This window comes from Callionymus lyra, chromosome 15 (genome assembly GCF_982586985.1).
Source record: "Callionymus lyra chromosome 15, fCalLyr1.hap1.1, whole genome shotgun sequence".
Classification (NCBI taxonomy): Eukaryota; Metazoa; Chordata; class Actinopteri; order Syngnathiformes; family Callionymidae; genus Callionymus; species Callionymus lyra.
In genome coordinates this window covers 25539958-25563885 of record NC_141832.1, presented here as the reverse complement: position 1 = coordinate 25563885, position 23928 = coordinate 25539958, and the positions used below count along the sequence as shown (strand labels likewise).

The window sequence follows — 23928 nt, the reverse complement described above, 5'->3', positions numbered from 1 at the left end:
GAGGGGTGAGATGCTTTGACGCCGCGTGTCGATGCTTAACAGAAGAACCTGTGTATTAACTTTGTTTTTTATATTCTGTTTATTAGCTTATTTTATTATTTTATTGATTATTTCTTTCTTTTGTTGGTTATTTATTATTATTTATTATTTAATGTCTTAATTAATGTCTGTTTAAGTCTTTAATTGTTAAGTCTTTAATTGTTTTAAGTGTTTAATTTCTGTTGTTAAGTCCTTTCAACCGTATTCATGTTTTTCATGTGTTGTATCGTGGGTCGGAGAAGACCACAATTTCATTTATGCTGTATGTCTTAATACATGCATATTTGACAATAAAAAGAACTTGAACCTGAACTTGAAATAGTGGATAATATGCATTTAATTCGTGACGTCATCAAGTTTTCGACGTCACCGCACATGCGCAGCCGGGATACTCATAAAGCCAACAACACATTGTACTTGAAAATACAAATTAAGTTAAAAACGTTATATTCATCGAGTGTTTACTTCTTGCAGCACGTACATATGTTTTAAATCATTGTTGGATTACTTTTGATTGGTAAAGAGTTTCAAAACGCTTCCTAGCGGAACCGATTTGGTCGTAAAACCGGAACCATAACAACGACGGACCAATATACACTGGAACAAGCAAAGCGGAAGTTGTTTTATCACGACAACGTTACAAATTAAGTCTAGTAAAATGTTGCATAGTGACAGTTAATTGTAAGTGTCAGATATTAAAGCGGTGAACCATGTGGGGCGAAATCGATCCTCCTGTTAAGGGGCATCTAAGTCCAAGTGAGGGTGAGCAGAGAGAGAACGACAGAGAACATAAGAAATGCTATGTGCTCTGCAGCCCGGTGGCCAAACAAGAACAGACGCACTTCCAGGTAAACTGAGCTTAGAGTCAGCGAAGTTGTGTACATGAAATCAAGTGCAACGTTGTTTCTGAAATATAAAATAACAACAAATATATATAGTAATTAAGAGGCCATGCAGCTCAATGTTATTAAACGTTCAGTCTTATAGGATGAGTAACTGGGATTACATCTCTTGCTGGACATTTAACCTAGGTATTTTCAATGGTGTCTGTGACATTGATGCTACCCCCTGAGATCCTTCTCAGAAAAGCAGAAGAAAGGGATGGATTGATTGATGGATGGAAGGGTACTTCAATATTTAAACGCAATGTTGTCCCCAGGAGGAGGATGTTAGTTCAATTGTGTCTGCCATGCTGGAGGCTGTCGTCCTTTGTGGAACGTCAGTGAAGAGCCAGCAGGTCGGAGAGGCAGAACTGACCCCTCAGGAGCGAAGAAGAGAGCTGCTGCAACAGTTCAGGAGCAAGCCCCTGGTTTTCCTGGAGAGATATCATGTATGTTGACATTGATCACTTTTATACATGAGTCCCTTGTTTAATTTAATTTCATTTAATAGTTTGTATTTATTTATATTTACTTTATTATTTTCTGTACTGCCTTCACCACAACAAATCCAGTGTTATTTTTTAACTGCCAATAAACATGTTCTGATTCTGAAATACCATGTATAGAATTATGGGTAAATGTGTTTAATAGACTCTAGACATTAATTTTATTGTCATTGCACAGACGAACGCAGCAGTGAAACTGGCAATGAAATGTTGTTGCTTGGCAACCGTTAAACACCAAAAACACAGCATAGGGTGAGTGTATATAAAAGAAAAAGTATGAATATAAATAAGTAAAAAAAAATAGTGCAATATAATATAAACAGAATAAATAATTAATGTTTTAAGTTATGCATTGTTTGAAGTCTTATTTCATTCAGCAGTCTGATGGCCATAAAGAATTATCAGCATTTGATATGTATTATTTTAACTTTCTGTTTCTGATCCCCTTACCAGACGTACTTGAAGCCCCAACACTTGACAGCGTTTGATCACGTGTGCTCAGACCCACGATCACAGCACTACAGCAAAGTTATCCAGGAACGAGCTGCTCGAAACACAGAGAAAACCAGAGTCAGAAACCACCGCTATGCTGCTCTTCAAGCTCTGCAGAAGGGTAGGAGATTATTCATTACCATTAAAGACAAAGTGCGACGTAACATTGCCCTTTTAAATAAACTGAACTGAACCGAATAAACTCATTGGTCTCATTAATGTAACTTTACTAAATCTACTAGATTTGCACATTAAGATCCACGCTAAAAACCTAATCCGGTTTCATGAAGGCTGTGGGAAGCTCATATTGATTGGTATTTATAGTATCATGCACACGTGATTATGAATCATACACACATGTGATGAATGTCATGAATACCAATCAATTTTAAAGTAAGAGAGTGACCCTGTTAATCAGTTATTAGAATAGAGCGAAGGAATAACTTTGCTAAATAAGAAATCTAAATCAATTTGGGTGAAGTAGAATTGTTAGTAGTGATGTTGTGAAAGATACAAGGCAAAGCGCAGGTTTGGAGCGAGGTGTCATAGAGAGAAATCTCACGATAGAAAATATCATATTTTTTGCATACATTACTGCTTATTTTAAATATATTCAAATTCTAAGTCTATAATTGTATATCTAAATCCTACTGTATGAATCACTGACTTTATATCCTGGTTGGGTTAGTGAACATCAAAGTGTCGTCTTCTGTGTATTGATTGTCCAATGGACTGGAGTATAAAAATAGATTGAAAAATAATTTTCCTTGGGGATTTACCTTATAGACGAGGGTGGGGACGCAGCGCGATCAGGGGAGCTGTAATATATTAGTGTTCCAGACTGAGGCTACAAGACAGTCTGTAGTTTTTATAACTTTACTTAGTAACTGGTTCTCTGGCTGCTGTAGGCCACAACCAATGCCAACAAATGGACATTGTTTTCCCGTATAGTGCTGTTCAACAACCAAAACAACTCTTACTCTCTCCACTTTAACCTGGAAACCAAGACACATTTACTTCAGCTCAGACAATGAGAATCAGTCTAATGACACCTACACTCACCCATGTAAACCTTGGAAATAACACAAAAAATAACTACAAACTGTTTCAATATTTTACGGGTTAAGTAACTAAGAATTCCCTGTTACTGTAATCCATCCTTGCGCTTTTTATAAATCCTTCCAAAACCGTTATTACCTTTTTACCCATTCTCATAGGGTTTGTACCCTATTGAGAACCTTATCATTTTGAGACTTTAACATGTGTTTCAAAAGTGAAAAATGTAACGGTCACTATGTAGGGGATTTTATTTATTGTGGGGTTTTGACAACGTAACCCCCATAAAAAAAGGGACCACTGTATTTACATGTTTTTCCATTTAAACTTAACTTTTAACCTTGCTATTTTTATATTCATTATCAACATACAGAAAGAATGTATAATCTATTGATTCAATTTACAGATTAATAATTCACTAGTTAGAATGACCTGCTCACAGTAAGACAGTTGTTGGTTCCCTTTCAGCTTGAGGATAACTGCGTTTTGTCTGTGGGGAGTTTGTATGTTCTAACTGTGTTTTAATGGGTTTACTCCAGTGTCTTCTCACAATAAAAAAATAAAACAATTGTCGGTGTATGAAACCTGTTAAGGGAATCAGCAAAAGAAAACTAATGCTTGAATTTATTAATTCACAATAATATACAAAATCTCGATTTTAAAACCTACAAATTGCCAACTGATTTAACTAAATCTGTTAAACTTCATATCATGTTTTTTAAACACATTTTTGTACTGTTTACTTAACAGAGGGTAATATGAATTAAAATGTACATGTTCAATAATGAGAGCAGAAAAATAAGCAGAAGGAGTAGTGAGTAAAGTATGTGGGATGGTTACATTTTTTTGGTATTATAGATATTTTAATAGCAGAGATCTTTAACGGTATAGTACTGTATAATGTATAATGCTTGTCACTATTAGAAATGTACATTTTAATTCATATTGCGCTCTTTTATGTAAACATAATGCAGATGCCTTTAAAACACGTGATATGAACATGACAAACAATTACAAATGTGACACATTTAGCTAAACAAGATTTCAAAATTTGGTTTAAAAACCATCAGGTTCATAATAACACCATTTTTTTTACTTCAAATTAATGTATTTATTTATATTTTTGCACTGATTCCTTTAGCAAGGTTGTACACATATTCACCTACGGACAGTTTAGAGTTCTCAATTGACCTCTATAGTTTTGGACTGTGGGAAGAAACCTGAGTGCCCGGAGTCAACCCACACAAGGTTGCCTTAAGGTGGAAGAAAACCTGCAACGTTGAGGCGACCATGCTTCCCACTGAATTACCTGTGTAAATCAACTAAATAGATGACACATTCTTTCTAGATGATGAATGATAACTTAGAAATTATTGAAAAGAAATGTAGACTAAAAATGGACTAAAATCACAATATATGTATGTGTACCCAATAATGCTCAACAGCAGGTGAATTTTGGATTGTGAGATTTCTTCTGTTTGTTTTTCTTTGCTTTCAATTTAATTTAACACGATTTACGTTGCGCCATGGATATGGTTCTATTTTCTATAGCGGCAAGATGAATGGCATTTGTCACACTCCTCCAGACCCGCTTTTTGCCTGTTGGTCTCATAACACCACTACTTACAGAAAAAAATATATATTTTATACCCAAAATATTTCGATCTTTCCTTCAGAAAAGTATTTTTTTTTCTCTCTTTTGGTTTGTCTACGTCCTAGCCGACAGGATGCATGTACACACCCAAGTTGTGATCATTGCATATTCATTCCCAATTCAGAGTTGGGATGTATGTTAATTACTGATTACCACAAGCTGCTCTCACTTTAAGACTGATTGTCAATCCAGTTTCCGCATGGTTCATGAACCGGGAGCAGGTTTTTAGTAGCATAGATTTTTATGTGCACATAGATTTACTACTATTCCACACTGATTCTCAGATTGTCTTTTAATATCAATATTGTAAATGCTTGCTAAATATGTAGTTATAGTAGTCACTTTTAATAGAATGGTTCAGTATTGATGAGTGATACAGTGAAGTATTCTGTATTAACTAACAAGCAATTATGATTGTCAACTTTGTTGTGCAGATGGTAAGTACTTCAGTGATGAGCAGATGAGGAAAAGGGAGCCACTGTTGTATGAACAATATATTGGTCAGTACCTGACCGATGAGGAGGTGAGACTGTGGGAGAATTTATTTTTGTTTTTCACTCATTAGTCATTCCGGTGTTTTTTTCTTGCTAGGTGTTTGAGTGCTCCCAAAAGGCCATGCAAGACGATGGACAGTGCGAAGGAGCAGGAGGGCACATGCGGGGGCTCGCCGCCCTGCTTCTTAAATCTTATGATGAGCGACTCATTCAAGATCGTCTGCAGCAGGAGCGAGAAAAAGAAGAGGAGGCGGAGGAGGAAGAAGAAGACTATGAGGAGGATGATGATGGCAATGATAAAGGTGGGGTTTTAGGAATGCTTAAGGGAGCAGGTCTCTTTGCTGAGGTAACTCTGTTGACATTGTAAAATAGATTGTATCTATAATCTATAAAAAATAGTTGCATACGCATTGCATTTTGTAGAAGAAAATGTTTAAATATTTTGTTTTGATTTGATAATAAGTGTCTGTTTCTTCATGGCCTCAAGAAGACAAAACGGAGAACGAGACTTTGAAACCGAGCTCTGAGGAGAAGTCTCTGCTGCGAGAGGAGTTCATCAGTCAAATGCATCAACGCTTCCTGGATGGAAAAGACAAAGATTTTATATACAGGTTAGGATCAATATTTGAATTTTAGAAAATGTTTTTTAATATCTACCTTCAACCTGAAGTCAATACAGGAAGTATTCACAGCCCTTCGGTTGAACCAAATTTTGGTGTTTTACAGACTATTTTCAAAAGGAATTACATTGGTTTGTTCTTTTTCTCCTCAATCTGCACATAATACAATATAGTGATAAAGTGGAAAAGGTTATTTTTATTTTTATTTAGTTGGTTAACACTAAAATTTCACATATACATATTTTCCTACACTCTTTGCTATGGCCCTCAAAACTGTATCCGCTTGGACATCTTGGACATGATTGGGAGAAGCAAACACCTGTCTATGTAAGGCCCCACAGCAAAAACCAAGCCAGCTCCGAAACAGGATTTTTGTTGGGGCACAGAGCTGGGAAAGGGTAAAAAAAAATGTCAGATTCATTGAAGTTTCCAAACAGCACAGTAGCTTTCGTCATTGAGAAATGGAAGAAGTTCAAAACCACTGTGACTCTCCCTAGAGCTGGCCGCCCCTCCAAACTGAGCCATAAGGTAAAAAGGGCCTTTCTCAGGGAGGTTATCAAGAACCCAAGGAGCACTCTGAAAGAGCTCGAGCATCACTGTGAGGAACAGGAAGAACCATACAGAAGGACTATCCTTGTGGCACTCCACAAATCAGGCCTTTGCAGTAGAGTTTCCAGAAAGAATCCTCTCCTCAGTAAAAGGCACATGTAAGCTTGGAGTTTGCCATAAGGCACCTAAAAGACTCTCAATGCATGAAGAACAAGATTCTCTGGCCTGATGAAACTGAAATTGAACTTTGAAGCATAAATGCCAAGTGTCACTTCCGTATGGAAACCGGGTAAGGTGAAGCAAGGTGGTGGCAGCATCATGCTGTGGGAAAGTTTTTCAGCATGAACCGGAAGACTTGTCAGGATAGAGGGAAGGATGAATGGAGCAGTGTAAAGAAAAATACTGGATGAAAACCTGCTCCAGAGTGCACAGGACCTCTGACCCTTTAACAAGACAAATATCCCAAACACAGTAAAAATATAGCAATGGCTCGAGGACAAGTTTGGCAAAGTCCTGACTTGAACCCTGTTGAGCATCTCTGCTCAATAACTCCACATCTAACTTTAAAGATCTGTGAGATTGTGAAAATATAAAGGAAAAATATTTTTCACTATATAATTATCATAATCTGAAACTTGTATTGCCAGTTTTGTTGACACAAAATATGTGGTATTGATTGAGAAAAAAATGAATTTTCAATCTGTAACGGAATAAAATGTCTGTAATTGTAATTGACTGTAATTTAGAAAATCAATAACTAATGCTTTTTGTGTATTTCTTCACACTGAAAGTCTTTAATAAGACTTTTAAATTAAATGTGCTTGTAGTTAGAATAGAATAGAAAATGTTTATTCATCCCCAGAGGGGAAACACACTTTTACAACAGCACAGTTGAAAAAAATAAAGTGCAAGGAAAAAAGAAATAATAAAACGATCTTAAAGATATACAAATTATTTACAATATTGGACATTTAACACTATTAACAAAATAAAATAAAATAAAAATAAAATAAGATAAAATAAAAACAAAAAATAAAATAAAACACACGAGAAGAAAAACACACTACGGATTAGCATCAGGATATTTAAAGTAGAGAGTTAAATATCCTGACACCAGTTGGGATGAAGGACCTTCTATAACGCTCCGTCCTACACTGGGGGTGCCTGAGCCTGCCACTGAAGGAGCTGGCCAGCTCCTCCACGGTCAGGTGCAGTGGGTGAAGAGCGTTGTCCCTGATGGAGGATAGTCTGGAGAGTGTCCTCCTCTCTCCCACCTCCTCCACCGAGTCCAGCGAGCGGCCCAGGACAGAGCCGGCCCTCGTGACCAGCCTGTTCAGTCTCTTCCTGTCCCGGTCCGTGCTGCCTGCTCCCCAGCAGACCACAGCGTAGTGGATAGCAGAGGCTACCACGGAGTCGTAGAAGGTCCTTAATAGTGGTCTGCACACTCCGAAGGACCTCAGTCTCCCCAGGAGGTGGAGGCGACTTCGGCCCTTCTTATACACGGCGTTGATATGTGTGGACCAGTTCAGTTTATTGTTGAGGTGAACACCCAGGTATTTGAAGCTGTCCACCAGCTCAATGTCCGAGCCCTGGATGCTCACCGGTTGATGTGGTGGGGACTTTTTCCTGAAGTCAATCACCATCTCCCTTGTCTTACCGGTGTTTAAGCAAAGGTAGTTGCTCTCACACCAGTCAACAAAGTCCTTGATGACTGACCTGTACTCCAGCTCGGCCCCTCCAGACACACAGCCCACAATGGCCGAGTCGTCAGAAAACTTCTGGAGGTGACAGCTGCTGGAGTCATAGGTAAAGTCCGCCGTGTAGAGGGAAAAAAGGAAAGGTGACAGCACTGTCCCTTGAGGCACCCCGGTGCTGCAGATGGTCACCTCAGACCTGCAGTCCTGCAGCCTCACATACTGCGGCCTGTTGGTGAGGTAGTCCATCGTCCATGCTGCCAGCTGTGTCCCAACTCCTGCGTCCTCCATCTTCTTCCTTAGCAGCGCCGGCTGGATGGTGTTGAAAGCACTTGAGAAGTCAAAAAACATGACTCTCACAGTGCTACCGGCGGCTTCCAGATGAGTCCATGCCCGGTGCTGCTGGTGAGGGGGCTGAAGCAGAGGAAAAGCAGCTTTGTGAAGAGTGGGGGGCAGAGGTGGAGGGGGGAGGGGGGCCCTGATCAAACCGGTTGAAATACTGGTTAAGTTCAGTGGCCCATCTTTGGTCTCCCCCTGCTGTGGCTCTGGCTCCACTCTGGCCATGACCTGAGATGTTCTTCAGGCCTTTCCACACATCCCTTGTGTTGCCCTGCGCCAGTTGCTCCTCCAGTTTCCTCTTGTACTCCTCCTTGGCCTAGGCCTGATCGCCTTCTTGAGTTCTCGCTGGACCTCTTTAAGCTCCTCTCTGCTCCCTGAAGCAAACACCCTCTTCTTCTTGTTCAACAGAACTTGAAGTTGAGGGGTCACCCATGGCTTGGTGTTGGCAAAGCACCGCACCTTGCGGGTCGGCGCGACGTTGCCCTCACAGAATTTGATGTAATCCGTGGAATGGTCATTGAAGGTGTCGATGTCATCACCATGAGAGAACACGCTCCAGTCTGTAGACTCAAAGCAGTCTCTCAGCCTCTCCTTGGCTTCATCATTCCACATCTTAACAGTTATTTTCTGTGCAGGCTGCCTCCTCACAATGGGAGTGTATTCAGGTCGCAGACGTATCAGGTTGTGATCAGAGCGGCCGGTAGGGGGGTGGAGGTGTAGGCACCTTTTACATTTGCATACAAAAGGTCCAGAGTCTTGTCCTCCCGGCTGTGGCACTTCACGTATTGTGTGAAGGTGGGAAAAATGAAGGAGAGTGAGGCATGGTTAAAATCCCCGTTTATGAGCAGGAGAGAGTTCGGGTGTTTGAGCTGCAGGTCAGACACTGAGGCGCTCAGCCTCTCGCTCGCTGCGGCTGCGTCCGCAGAGGGAGGAATGTAAACAGTGAACACAATTGCATGTGAGAACTCCCTCGGGATGTAATACGGGCGGATGCCCACCGCAACAAACTCTATGTCCTTAGTGCACAACTTTTCTTTAATGGAGACATGTGCGGGATCGCTCCATCTCTCATTAATAAACACCGCCACTCCTCCTCCTCTGCTCTTTCCGTCCATGTCCCGGTCTGCACGTACCATCTTGAACCCTTCCAGGGAAACAACAGAGTCCGGGGTCTTCTCCGTCAGCCAGGTCTCCGTGAAACATAGAAGGCTGCTCTCACGGAAATCTCTCTCTTGATTTGTTTGATAGGAGAAATGGGAGGCAACAAAACATTGTTAGTTCAATAAAGTTTATTTAATGTAAGTAACATTAATGTCTAAGGTGTAAAACATGAAAACAGCTGACACACATAACATCTTTTGTGTGCATGAAAATATAATATTCTCATACAGCCGAATGTAATTGATCAACAGGCTTTCCAAAGGTCTCAAAGACCAAAATGTATCCAGGTGTCAAAATTGCTTTCTTTAATTTGATCTTTTTCTAAATTGTGTAATTCTTAGCATTTTGTCGTCAATATAATTTCAACATCACTTTTCACAGCTATAGAGCTATAGTAGAGTGTGACTACATCTTGTGTGTGCGGTGTAAAGTAATGATTATGTTTCCTAGTGAAGTGGATGACAACCCAGACTACGACAACTTGGACATCGTCAACAGGGATGAAGAGGAAAAGTACTTTGATGATGATGATGTGGTGGAGGAGAGAGAGGAGGAGAGTATGTCCATATAGCAGGTGTAGTCAACATACGATAGACATATTTTGTAAAGGTCAGCGTTTTGTATTCTTCTCTGTTTTTGATTTTTTTTTTGGGGGGACAAGAAAGAGCCTTATTCTTACCGACTGTTTTGCATCACAATAAAGATTTGAAATTATATTCTTGTGTAACGTCTTAACTCTGATTCTTGCAATTATCATTATCAGAGGTGATTATGTGACTAATTGGAAACACTTATTTGCTTGAGCAGAGGTTGAGATTTCTACTGAGATAGGCTACTTGTTGTGGCAAAACAAATCACAAATTCACATAAGAAAAATCCCAATCACTAAAATAATGTATTCAATTGACGAAAGGTACGCTGACTGCTGAGCCGGAGTTGGAGCGCCAAGATGAACCATGCCAACTGAGTGGCAATGTGGTTCAACACATTTTGTGTGTGAACGCCGCTCTCTGCTTCTGACCTGGCTGGGATCAACATAGGTGAAGATCCTTACTCCATCTGCAATCATTGGCTCCAGTGCTGCCTCTGCCAGAGAGTAGCCAAATGGAAGGTGGTGGATGAATGGTATTGAAACACCGGTTCCTTTAGGGTGAATGCCAGATACTTCCCATGCTTCCTAGCTATAAACTTGTTCAAGTAGCTGAGGTCTAATATTGTCCTCAATCCTCTGGTCTTCTTCCGCACCAGTAAGTACTGTAAAATAAAAACACTCATCTGCTATCACGCTGTGATTCACTCTGAGGTGAGTTGCTGGGAACTGTTTTTCTTTTCTACAATAAAATCTGTTTTGAGATAACTTTTTTATGATATGACACTTAAAATAAAATTGAATTGAATTGCTGCTGGAACAGGCTCTGCCATGCATGTCCACAGAATCCCTAAAAAAACACGGGGGTTGACGGGCAATCTGGGATGTATAGCCCCGCCCAATTACTTACTTCTGGCATCTGGGCTGAATTGATATCAGGCGACTAAGCCGAAAACATTTCTGACAGAACTGGACCATTGTGAATATCTGATAGGTCCACGCATCTCCGTCTCTTGAACCAGACCACAGTTTTGAGCTGGACTCTTCACTATAACCCCCACTCTCGCACAAATAATCGAGTTATGTAGCAGAAATGCACACTCATGCATTGCTCGTGTACCCCTCGTTTTCCTGCTGCCCTCAAGACTCCAGGGAACAACTTCCGGTCACATGACAGAAGAGAGAAAATATATATATATATATATACATCTTTTTATTGATTTTCAGATATTAAGACATACATTTTGAAACACACACACAAAATAAGTCAAATAAAAGGTATAACACAAAAACAAAGAAAGATCCCACCCTCCACCCCCGTAGAAAACCACCCCGCGGTCTCAGAAATCCAGACCCCCACCCACCTCCCAACAATCAGGGCCTGACAAAGACAGATGAATAAAATATAACAATGGTGAAAACATTCTTGTATATATATACATACACATAAAACAAATAAACTCAAAAAGGAACAATGATGCATAATAGTATACATTGATACAAACAGACAAAAACAAAAGAAAAGACAATACTCCATACATATGGTGGTAAAAATAAAAATATAACCCAAACTGTTAAAGTATTATGTAAGGTTCAGCTCTTTAACATGCTGCATGAAAGGGGACGAGAAAATAAATTTGAACAAAATATAATGACATTCCTTATAAAACATTTTCCACATGAGCCACAGTAAGACACATCCATCTGAAGAGGGCTTAATAAAGTACATCTATAATCTAAAATTCACTTCACTTCATAAAATGGACAAAATGTGTTCTGGTAATACATAAAAAATTAAGTCATTGGCTGTAAATTATAAAACTTAAATAACATGGATGAATATTAAGTTAAAGTTTAAATCTTCCACTATTTCAGTCTTGCTTAAGTGGGGAACTAAAGTTTGACAGCTTTTTGATATCACATTCATTATTTATGAGTAACTGAGCCTGCATTCGTTTAAATTGGCTTGAATGGTCGGCGGTCCCACGTACACATTTGCAGACTATGTTAAATTGTTGCTGCTCCACAGAGCGTCATCTGGCATATTTTTTTCCGACAGCAGCCAGGTGACCTAAATTATGTAGCTGACCTACGAGGTTTAGCCTCTGTAAGTTTCGAACACGACAGGGTCAGAACACAAGCGCTGCAACTCTACCACTGGTCTGAATGTCTGCAAGCCATTGCAACTTCACTGCTCAGTTCACTGAAAGAGATAATGTTGTAGCTGACTTGTTCTCCAGAGCCACACCAGACTTCGGACATGACCTCCCCTGCTGGAACCATGTCTGTGTGGCAAGGGGGCTGTGCACAGTGATTCCCAGTGTGTTGATGGCCGGATTCTGCAAGTACTACATGGGCTACACATGGGAATTGTGAAAGTAAAAAGCGCGGCAGGAGTTTTGTCTAATGACATGGCAGTGATAATGACATTGAGTTGATGGTAAAAGAAATCACTGAATTATCACTTTAAGGATGCAGTAACTCTTGTCAGCTTATTTACAGACATAGAGAGGATATTGGTTCCACAGACTTTCCTGCTTTGCTTCCCTCCTCAGGTTCTAATGTTAAAGACTTTTCTCTGGCCTGATGTGTCATAGGCTTTTGTCAACAACATGTGAAATTTATACTATGACCAGTGACTGGTGAACAAGTAAATGATGACTGTCAAAGGCAGATACCATCGTCTTTTAATAACTTGTTGTTGTTTGACAAAGACGGTTGTGAGTCTTTACAGGAGATTAACATCATCATTTTCATAAGAGAGCGGTTTTGCATTGTTAAACAGTAATTGACAACTTTATTTGCATTTTTATTTATTTTTAAATCAGTAATGTGCTTCATGTATGCCACTGGGAAAGCTATAAGATTCATATCTCATAGTAACAAACTTATTAAAAGATTTTTAGACATTCATTCTAAATAGAATAGTAGTCAAAACGATGCCTCCACTGACAGACTCAATCTGCTTGCTAACGGCGATGATGATTGAAAACAAAGTAGCTCACTGTAAGAAACACACACACACACACACACACTGGTATCACAGGATAATCAAACCAGTGGGCCAGGAGCACCCCTAAAATGATGGGGATCAGACTGATTACAGATACATATATGGGACCTTTGGAATGGTTTTCTGCTTCTGATCGAGCCCTTTCCTCCTCCTTTCTCCACAGTGCCAGTTTCATCTCATCCAGCTCCTGGCCCTGGAATTTTTCCACAAGACTTCTCTCTTTGAGAGCGATCTGGTTATTCCTCTCTGCCATTAGGCACTCCTGTCTTTCCCGGATCTTCACCTCTGCTGGTGGGTACAGGCCATTGTGATAATGGCCTCCACCATTTAGAGCCACCAGCGTCTGGATCTTCTCCAGAAACGTTGTAACCTGTTTTGGATCTTCTGGGTCTTTATTGTTAAAAACATGGAAGCCGCCGCTACACCGACGAATGAAGCCACGCAGGTTTTCATCACTCTCTGTGATGACATCATTGATTGTTTTTCCATCCAAGCGGTCACCGTGAGTGAAGAGGACGATTGTGAAGTCCCACACTCTCGGGCCAAATTGTTCCTCAATCAAAGTGTGTGTGTCTTTGTCCTCCTGGGTCATCCTTCCCAGTGGAACCACAAACACAAACACATGGGGCCCTGGCTCATAAAGCTTCTGAGACTTCAAAACCTCCCGCATGATCTCACTTTTCTTGCGGTCGGTCTCAAATAGTCCAGGAGTGTCGATGACAGCAACTTCCACATCGTTCATTTTTCCAATCCTCTTCTCACAGTGACGAGTGACCCTTGTCAACTTCATGTCAGATTTGAACACATTTTTACCAAGAATGGTGTTTCCGCTCGAGCTCTTTCCTGCTCCACTTTTGCCAAGTAGCATGATCCTGAGAGGAAAAACGCCTGAGAAAAGAAAAAATTACACACATTAATTTAAAAAAACTGATTATTAATGTTACTTTTTTAACATTATGATAACTGCCATCAGGTAGCATGACTTGCAAAGATAGTTGTTAGTAATGGTGTTTCATTCTTCCAATTCCATCTTCAATAAATGTGTGTAAAATTCCATCAGCTTTACAGCCAACTTGTGTCATGTCTCATCAAAGAAGCTGCCATCATTTTAAATGTAATCACTGTTATGTAACTGTGTTGACCTAGGTATAGTTTATAGTTGGTCAACATTACATGCAGTTTTATTAGAGAGGTAGGAAACAAGTGTGAAGAGAGTGTAAAAATAAACAGTATAATCCAAAAGCAAACAGTCCAGCTGTCCTCCAGGTGATGTGTGGCTGCATTGCCCTGAAGTGGTCTTTATTTACCTTTGAAGCCTCTGCCCTTTTTGGCCAAATTACATTTTTTTTTCACATGCATGACAAAAAGCCTCTTTAAATTTACAGTGCACCAACATACCAGAAACACTGAACTCTGTTGACATGCTTCCCGGTCTCTTTCCTGACTTGATAAACTGCTACAGACTATATCCAATATTCCATTACGTTAGAAACTTCTTAAGGCATGGAAAAGTCTGCTAACGCTTTCTAAAAGTCAATGGTGGGGCTTTGCCGAGCAGTCGACGTTGGATCGCATCATTATTAATTCTGTAAACCAATCTGTCCTCATATCATCCAGCACTGCTCCAAACGCTTAATACTTGGAAAGTTGCCTCAGCTCGGCTAAAGATTTGCCACCAACTGACCTTGTCTCCAGAAATGCTTGTGGAACTTGAACCTTTGGAAGATAACAGGTTGCTTTTGGTTGTGCTGGACTAGCTCATTAATGGAAATACCCCCTGGTTTCTGTGGTGTGGCCAAGTTCCTTATCAGTTTATAAGTCTTTGCCCCGCACTTAGCCGGATCGAGCACTTCCTCAGTAATTCCATTTTTAGAGAAAGGTGTCCCAACCTCTCCTCGTACTCTGCCCAGTCCTCTTCCCCCTCCACTTATTCATAGTCCACAGTCCTAAACGTAGCCTTCCACCTGCAACACCTTATCAATAAAAAGCCAGTCAACTGGACTGTGTAGAGTTTCTAGGAAGCCGTTTCGCGGCTGATTCAAGCCACTTCTTCTCTTCCAAATGAGCTGGGGTTAGAAGGCAGTATATATCCTGCTAGGGGGAGGAGCAGAGAGCATCAAGGAGGGTTTGGAACAATGTATGGACTGAAACCCATCAGGTTGATTGGCCTGGTGAGGTTCGTAGAAACCCATTGGTGTGCTGAGGCCAGGACTATGTCTCAAATCGTGCACTTCTGAACTTACACTTAGTATTTTGAATGCACACGTGAGTCCTAATTAGCAGTGTGCGAAAATGAAGTGTGCAATGAGCAATAAAATGGTGCAGATGAAGGCGTAAATGTCTCAAGAAAACACTAATTTTACCACGAAACAACACAACAACAATAATATGTGGCTGTAAGGATTTCTAGTGTCTGCTCATTTAAAGTAATGAATTGTGTATTATCTGATCATGATACAAATCCAGGGACGTGCGGTCAGGGGAGGCAGGTGGCAGAGCCTCACCTCTAAATGTGCAATCCATCACGAACTGCGTTGATACATGCAATTGACGCACGTCGGTTGACTTATCTCTGAATGTTGCCAATTTAATTTAATCACAATCCGGCTGATGTCTTTAACCATTAAAGTTTAATGTTTGTAGAGGTCTTATTTAGTTTTCGCTGATTGGAAATACAACTGCAGTGAAAAGGCAAAGTTTGAGGCACGCACCACTGAGCCTCCACAAACTATGTCACATCTCTATTTAGGCGGAGAGACTCTTTATAACTAAAGGATATGAGTTGGACTTTTACACCAAAGTAACAGAGGTTTTTGTGGCGAAGGAAAGGTGCATGGACTTTATCTACAGATAAAGTAAAGACCAGAAACAGTTTTAATTTCAATCATAGAAAAAATAGATAAGAAAAACACAATAGAATATTAAAACTATATTTTGGCCTTGAATAAAATATTATTTGTTTTTCTCACGCTTATATTGACCCATTTAATACACAATATTTATCTTTTCACCATAATAAACATTGTTCCGATATGTGTAAATCTAGCCAATCACAGAAGGCCTGACGCAATATTAACCAATCAGAAGCAACAAAAGGCAGGTCTATCGTCATTACCTTATTACAGCACCACTTGTCCACCTCAACACCGTAGATCGGGATTCTTCACTCTTGAGCCAAATTTAAATCTGGAGAGTTCTTGCTAAACTTTACGGCAAATTGCCCAAACACCATTTAATAGGATGAAAAAAACGCCCGGCTTTCAAATTAAGAGCATTGAATCAGTAGCGTCTTCCTTGTAATCCTTTACATTACAATCACAGTCATACTCTATACTGTTTAAATCCAAGTTTGCTAATCCTAAAACTATTTATTAGATCATTCATATTTTTCTATATCCATTGATTGTTTAAATATAATTTAGATTTTCAGGAATTTTCCATTGAAAGGTCTCAGATCATTAAATATAGCAGGTGAAGCTTTTGAATACATAACTTTAAATAAATTGATAATTAAACATATTATTTCAGCTATGACTCTTATGTCAATGACAAATATGACAGGTTTATGAACCTATAAATCAATATTTATAATAATATTTAATATCTTACAACAGGTCACAATTCAATAAAAAACTTGTAGAGAATATTATTAATTAAATCATATATTTTTTAAACTTCTTGTGTGTGAAAGTTGCCGTTGAGATATGAAATAACCAGTAGCCAATTGAATAAGCTTCACTTTTGGGTTAATATACGTGCCTCACAGACCATGAACATCACCTCACGTCACTGTACAAATCACTGTTTATGGTTATATAAGCGACAAATCACGAAATAACATAATATAATTACATCTGAAATTTATAGATAACAATATGTCTTATAACAATAATTCAGTAGTGTGCATTGTAATCATATAGATCAGTTCAGTCAGGGCCTTTACCCATGGAAAGTATAGATGTTTCGCATCTTAAACACATGTAGCCATACTAAATGATCTGAAATCTATTAAAATGGGCCAAAATATTCTATCAATTGATAAATAAAATAATAAATACAAATATTTAATTAATAACAAGCGTACATTTTAAACAGTACTGCGTAAGCCGTAAGCAGACGGAGTGTAGCGCTGATGCGCCACTATTAATTTATGAGCCAGAAGTTTATTAGCTACTTCTGAATTACTTTCGGAGAAATTACCATGATATTAAGCGAGGTAAAAGCGACACCCAAAATAAAAATGAAGCCCGTTCGGGTGAACACCGAACGATCGATTGCTTGACCGCAGTAGGATGTCAGCTCCGTAAAAATATTAGGTTGATGACTAGAAAAGCCCTTTTGTACCATAAAAGAGAACTAGACGCCAAGGCCCGCCTTATATTGCTTCTGATTGGTCAATGTTGAGCAGTGCCTATTGTCGTTGGCTGGATTAACGCGCAAACAAAGTTATTATCATAACAAAATATAAAATGAGAACATTAATGGGTAACTATAATGGGTCGAATTGCGTTAATTAATTTCTCTCAAAACATTATGATGACGCCATTTCCGGTAGCTCAGTTGCTCCCGTGACGCACTTTTTAGAGACTATTTTTAGAATAAACGTTACTTGACAAAACAGCGATAGCATTAAGAAAACCTCGATGCAACTTTCTTGCCATAAACAAAACAACATATTGGTTGTAACACGGTTAAACGTTAAGCGTGTTCTTACTGAGGTAGTTAACAGTAAAATCAAAGTGCATTTGTTTCATTTGAAACTTTCAGTAACCGGGATAAAAAAAATGCCCATTTAAACTCACGTTCCTCCACCACAAGTTTCGCATCAGCACAAAGAATGCTTTCAGGTTGCATCGTCGACTGAACCCACTTATAGACTCGACAAAAGTACTCTTTTTTAAGTTCCTACTCGTCTGCTGACCAGACTTCCGCAACGTTGTTTCGTTTAAAAGTGAAACTAAAACTGTGATTAGATAAGATAAAGGGAGATATTTGAACCTGACGTATCAAGCAGTTACACGTCATATTTAGGATTCAAGGAATGCACGAATATTATTGAAAAAATTAGACGTTGTAATATGAAAACCCCTTGCAAATGTTTAAAATATGTATTTCATTTGAATTAAATTCTACAAACTAATCCCGAAAACAAAGTGTAAATCATCTCAGTTTTATTTTTTATTCTCCTTTTTCTTTTAGAGCTCAACATTTACGGTCAGCGATTCTCTGCAGAAGCGCAATGACTGTGTCCTGTTTGGATGTGAGCAGCTCCATGGCTGTAGCTATCCGGCTCAGGGACGCTGCCATCTGGACCTCCCTCCTCTCCCTCCTTTTCTCTCCAGCTTCACGCATACGTTGGCTAACTCGCTCTAGATTTGTTTGCTCCCTTTGCCGCTTTATGACTTCTTGCAACATTACATTACTGCGCTGGTCCTCATCTGATTTTGTTTTATTTTCCTCTGTAGCTGGTGAAGTGAACGACGAGGAAGTGAGTCGAGGAGAAGTGGGTTTAAATGTAGGGAGGGTGATGAGTTTTTGACTGCTGCTGAGGCGGAGTGGAAGAACTCCAGATGCGATGGTGGGCGATTTCCGCGTCAAAAGGCGTAAAGTGTTCAAGTCAGCGTAACTGGCGGATCCAGTAGAGGGCGATAAAGTGGTCACTTCTTTTAGGGCAGGTGAGTTGATGAAAGACTGTGAGGGCACAACGGTTGCTTTGACAGGGTTTGTTTTTAGGATGATCAGAGGATTGGAAGTGAAGGTCGAAGTAGATGCTGAAGTGATGGTAGTGGTGGCTGTGTTCAACTGACTCCCAGCATCAGTGCTGGGTCGGACTACATCGTTTGTGGTGTTCTGCTGTGTGACTTTCAACATCATCTTTGTCTTAGGGTACGGCTCTCTTTTGTTGTTGTTCATGATGATGGCGCCAATGGTGTCGCCCAGGGTGGCGTCCATCGCCTGCAGCAAGAGAAGGCATTAGAGATCTGATTATATTCTGTTTTGTTTCTTGAGCTGTCAAAATATCAAATTTGAATGACTAACACAAATCAGCAGCACTCACGTCAAAGAACTCCCAGGAGGTCTTGGCCTGTCCCGTCTCCCTACTGCGGTCCTTCACCCGCTTGTAGGTGACAATTAGGTTGTTCCACTTGCGGCGAATCTTGTCAACAGGAATCGTGTGGCCTTTACAAGCCATTTCTTCCTGTACACTCTGGAAGAGCTGAGAACGTTCCCTCGTCTCGTACCGGTACCAACGCCGGCCCACCGCCTCAATCAGACAGAAAACAGCCTTGGAGGTGAATTCGAAACCTGATGTGAAGGTATTATTTATGATCTTCTCTGCAGGAGTGAAGTTATTCCCAGATGCTAGGAGAGAAATATGACAGGTTGTTGGAATATAATTATTTAAAAAAGATATTAACTTTCAAAATATAGTATATTCAAAAACACTTTCTCATAAGGAAAGCAAAGCCTGTGACATAAATAAGGCGTTGTGCCTGGTCATCATGAATAAACATTATTTTAATTTATTTTCCTACCTGGAGCGATCTTCAGGAAGGTCTGTTCATCAGCTGTTGGGATGAATAAGCGATCTGCATTTACAGGATCTGAAGGTGACCAGAGAGGAAACATAATTATTTAAATTATAAAATCAGATCTGTTTAAATATACAGTTATGTACATTTCCCAAATTCTTAAAGAAATACTTTTAATGAGATATTAACATTTTACCAGTTCTTGCCGTTTTTATTCTCTCAAATAACTTAACTCTTAGTTGACAGCAAAGGGCGAAAGTTAACATAACATTACTTATCACCAGTAAATGACACATGTTAAATTATAAGGTATAACAAAACTATAATATTCACAATTGTATTCTTTCTCTTCTGTCAACAAGGCTAGCGATTCAAAACTCAAATTTAATGACACACAGTCCAAAGTTCATTTGTGGGTGGATTTGAGTTTGTATTTCCACGAGTTTAGCTTCAGTATTTTTTTTTATTTCAATGCATCTCGTTATTTACATCAGTTTCAGTAAAGTTTAAAAACAATTACACAATTCAAGACGAAAACATCGTTTTATTTTATATAACCCAGTACAATTCTCTATGTACAATTTGTCCTTCAATCTTGAAAAACATGTAAAATGTTAGTTTGTGGTTTTATTTATTTTTATAGTAAATACATGTAGTAGTAGTAGGGAGGACTGGATTCAAAAGTGGGTGAACATTAACTATTATATATTTGATGATTTATTTGTTGTTGTTGCAAAATGATGTTATTTGTTAAAGAGTTTCATCAATAATGGTGAAAAGTTTACATGGGTTTTGCACACATGTTTGAAGGCTTGTCTGTCGTGACTCACACAGCAACACAGGCGCTGTTGTGGTTGCCGTCAGATCCGACTCCATTATTTCCTCTGCCTGATTCAAGTGCAGGTCTCCTCCTCCACTGTTATCTCCGCATGCAGCATGCGACTCCTGGCTGCTCGGAGTGAGCGCGTATGCGTCCTCGCCAGCCATCTCTGTTTTCACATGCAGCGCTTCTACCTGGCAGCTAACCGCCTCCAGGTTGTCCTCCATGACACCAACAGGAGGCGAGCTCCCGTGTCTGCGCAGGCGTAGCTTCAACCAAGTTGAGTCTTCTAGTTGCGGGCGGTTACTTACATTTTTAACTCTCGATCCCACAGACGTTATTTAGCGCATGTAATAACAACATGTGGGTTTTTTTTCCGCGTATCGGAGAGAAATGGCTGCGCTGTTATGTTAAGGGATCGTTGCGCAGAGCGGCTGCGCAGATTTAACCCCGTGACTGCGGATGACGTCATCAAAGCAGTCTCGACTTCATGCTGCATTTTAGACTATATGTTTGAGCTGGGATTGGCTTCAGCCCCCCGCGACCCTTATAAGGGATCAGGAGGCACAGAAAATCAATGAATGAGTTCCATGCAAGATGGGGTTCGCTGAATTTAAAATGTAAAACAACAAGTTAGTTTTGAATCTAATCAAATTAAATCCACATAAGGTAAGGTAAGGTAAAACTTTATTGATCCCTCAGGAGCTCTCCTTCGAGAAATTGTTTTTTTCCAATAGCCAATACATACAGCAATTTTTTATAAAAAATCAAAAATAAATCAAAATAAAATAAGAACAAGAGAAATAAAGAGAAAGAACACAATTACACAATCTAAGTCTAAAGATAAAGACAAAGAACATAGATCAAAGAAAAACAACAAAGACTAACATAGAACATCCAGATACTTTCACTCCACTTCTGCCCCCGAACTCAGAATTTACACACATAGTCCTCAAGTATAAATTCTTGCTTGTGTGGGTTTGTTGCCGGTCCTCATGTTTCTTCCCACTTTCCAACATTTGTTATTCCCGCAATCCTAAAAACGGCTTCTTATGATTAAATAAGTTTACATGAAAATCAAGTATTATTTTATATATGTTTCCTATTCTCAACGCAAGATGGGGGTATCAGACTTGTTTAACGAATCTACGTTTTACAAAATGTTTTTCAATGAATGTTTCTTGTTGTTGTCAAAATGTTCTTCCTTAAAACTATGTGTAATTCATGTTTCCAAGTATTTTTTGATTTGTAACAAAGACTATAACAGCAATCAGAAGTGTGTGTGAGTGTGTGTCACATTACAGATACGGTTGTAAGCAGACTTGTATAGTACTCTGTATTTACAGCTGCGTTGAGACACATGTATGTGATATGTTGACTTTAATATTGCAGGTTTTTGAGCTATCATACTTCGGCTACAATTTGAACCACACTGTAATTCAGTGCTTTCTGAAAGACTAGCTCCCACACCTGAACAACTGAGACATCCTCGATGGCCGAGGTTGGTTGATAAAAAATGTCTGCCAGTTCTGATGTGTAATCACAAATGGTTTGTTTGTGTCACTTCTCTTGCGTCTCTTTCTGTTCAGACACCAGCTGACAAAGTACACAATGTTCTCTCTTTGTAAAGCACACCATTATCTACGATCTTCACTTCTTCACAGGCTTGTAAAGGCATTTCTAATCTTGTACCTCAGTGATCTTAACATGCCCGAATTAGGTGTTTGAGTGCTTGCGTCTCTTGACAAAAGGACTCAAAAGCCCCTAAATATATTTCCCAGACACATTAGTAAACATATCATTAAACCCATATTACAATTTACAATTAAAACTGAAACACACAACCTACAATTGACTTTAGTGAAATAATGAGTCAATATTTAATGTTGCTTGGAAACACTAGGTAGTGATTACATGACTTCGCACAGATACAATTTGTGGAATATTGGTTAAGATGGTGTTTTGTACAACCCCCTGCACCATTCACTTTCTTTCCAATGAGCACACACAAAAGAAAAAGTCGTCCCCCTCCAGCTACAAAGACTACCGTCCGAACGCGCTCACTGCATTCAAGCATTCAAGCTGCATCATTGTGTGGTACGGCGCCTGCACCGTGTCCTGCCTCAAGACCCTGCAGCGCAAGACTCTTCAGGCCAGAACCAGCAGGTTAAAGGACAGCTTCTTCCACAAGGCTGTCAGGAGACTCAACTCCCTCCCTCCTCTTCCATCACTCTCACCTCCGCTTGCTCTACCTGTGTCTTAACTTTGTTTTTTGTTGATATTCTGTTCATTAGTTAATTATTTAAGTATTGCTGATCATTTATTTAATTTGTTGATTTATTTATTTTTATTTATTTATTTTCTTGAATGTCTTATTTAATGTGCTTTCAACTGTCTACTTCATGTTTTGCATCGTGGGTCTGAGAGGACCACAATTTCATCTATGCTGTGTGTATGTCTTGATACATGTATATTTGACAATAAAATAAAATAACTTGAACTTGAACACAACTCTTAAATCATGTTGTTTTAATTGGATTTAACTTTTTTTTTAAAGTAATCTAAAATCAACTCATTGGCCAAGCTATGCATTGTTTCATCTATTTTCAATTGATTAAGTTCAAGTCAGTGCAATCTTTCAAGGCTTCCCACCTAATATCTTTGATTCATCTTTCAGTAAAAAACATCAACCTCCTTTTCTTTGTGTAGCTTTGCTCCACACACCACCAGAACAGAACTTGGAACTGGTTTAGAAGTTAAACCTCCCTAAATTCTGTGTTTAGACTAACATTTTCACTCACTTTACTCTCCCCAAATCAGATTAAGTCTGAGATGCATTAATAGTTAATATCAAGATAAATCCTGCGTCATTCATGACACATATTCAAGCATGTATATTTAATGTATTTCATGTTAAGAAACAGACAGAAATGTCAAGCGGCTGTATACCAAGCTGGACAAAATCAGTTAATATTAATATAAATTATGGGTATATTTTTAAAAAAATGTGTTCTTCATAATTAAAGTATAAAAATTCATGTCATTATACAAAAAAAAATGCTGATTGTTTGTGACGTCCATTTGCATTTAATGAGCGATGTCGAGATATGCAATAAAGTACTGTCCCACAGGTTTCTATTGTAGAATTAGTGAACTCTTTATTTTAAAAAATCGAGAAAAGAGGCTTGACGTTGGTGGCGGTGGGAGCTCCATCTGCACTTAGGGACGGAGTCTTACTCAGCACTGATCATTAATTCATGATGCACTGCTCCAAAGAATCCATCTGCTCTGACTCACAACATGACAACATCCAATATGAGCAGATTCGGATTTTGCTCATTCTCATTTACATTAAATCTGTAAATCAATCAATAAAGAAAATTTGTATCAAGTCCTTGTCGTATACTTTTGTATTTAATCTGAAATTAATATAAATACATTTGAAAATAATACATTAAAAGAAAGTGCTTTTATATCACATATTTTCC

The 23928-nt window shown here is 39.2% G+C and overlaps 3 protein-coding genes across 4 annotated transcripts; 1 reads left to right on the top strand and 2 right to left on the bottom strand.

Moving 5' to 3' along the window:
* Nucleotides 1-461: 461 nt before the first annotated feature.
* ccdc97 (coiled-coil domain containing 97) lies at nucleotides 462-10201 on the top strand. Of its 2 annotated transcripts, none has more exons than XM_087809902.1 (7): nucleotides 462-887; nucleotides 1199-1369; nucleotides 1880-2039; nucleotides 5063-5151; nucleotides 5220-5424; nucleotides 5613-5733; nucleotides 9936-10201. In XM_087809902.1, exons 1-7 carry the CDS (start codon nucleotides 750-752, stop codon nucleotides 10054-10056), a joined length of 1005 nt encoding a protein of 334 aa, XP_087666028.1. In that variant the 5' UTR covers nucleotides 462-749; the 3' UTR covers nucleotides 10057-10201. The 2 variants fall into 2 exon arrangements, with proteins under 2 accessions (XP_087666028.1, XP_087666027.1); XM_087809901.1 differs by having other exon boundaries at nucleotides 5610-5733.
* Nucleotides 10202-12744: 2543 nt separating this feature from the next.
* LOC148065588 (GTPase IMAP family member 7-like) lies at nucleotides 12745-18032 on the bottom strand. Its single transcript, XM_087809884.1, has 2 exons — nucleotides 17890-18032; nucleotides 12745-13975 (listed from the first exon to the last, which is right to left on the bottom strand). Exons 1-2 carry the CDS (start codon nucleotides 17939-17941, stop codon nucleotides 13044-13046), a joined length of 984 nt encoding a protein of 327 aa, XP_087666010.1. The 5' UTR covers nucleotides 17942-18032; the 3' UTR covers nucleotides 12745-13043.
* Nucleotides 18033-18241: 209 nt separating this feature from the next.
* On the bottom strand, nucleotides 18242-20850 carry LOC148065587 (uncharacterized). Its single transcript, XM_087809257.1, has 4 exons — nucleotides 20451-20850; nucleotides 19624-19692; nucleotides 19146-19450; nucleotides 18242-19042 (listed from the first exon to the last, which is right to left on the bottom strand). Exons 1-4 carry the CDS (start codon nucleotides 20665-20667, stop codon nucleotides 18290-18292), a joined length of 1344 nt encoding a protein of 447 aa, XP_087665383.1. The 5' UTR covers nucleotides 20668-20850; the 3' UTR covers nucleotides 18242-18289.
* Nucleotides 20851-23928: the final 3078 nt, after the last annotated feature.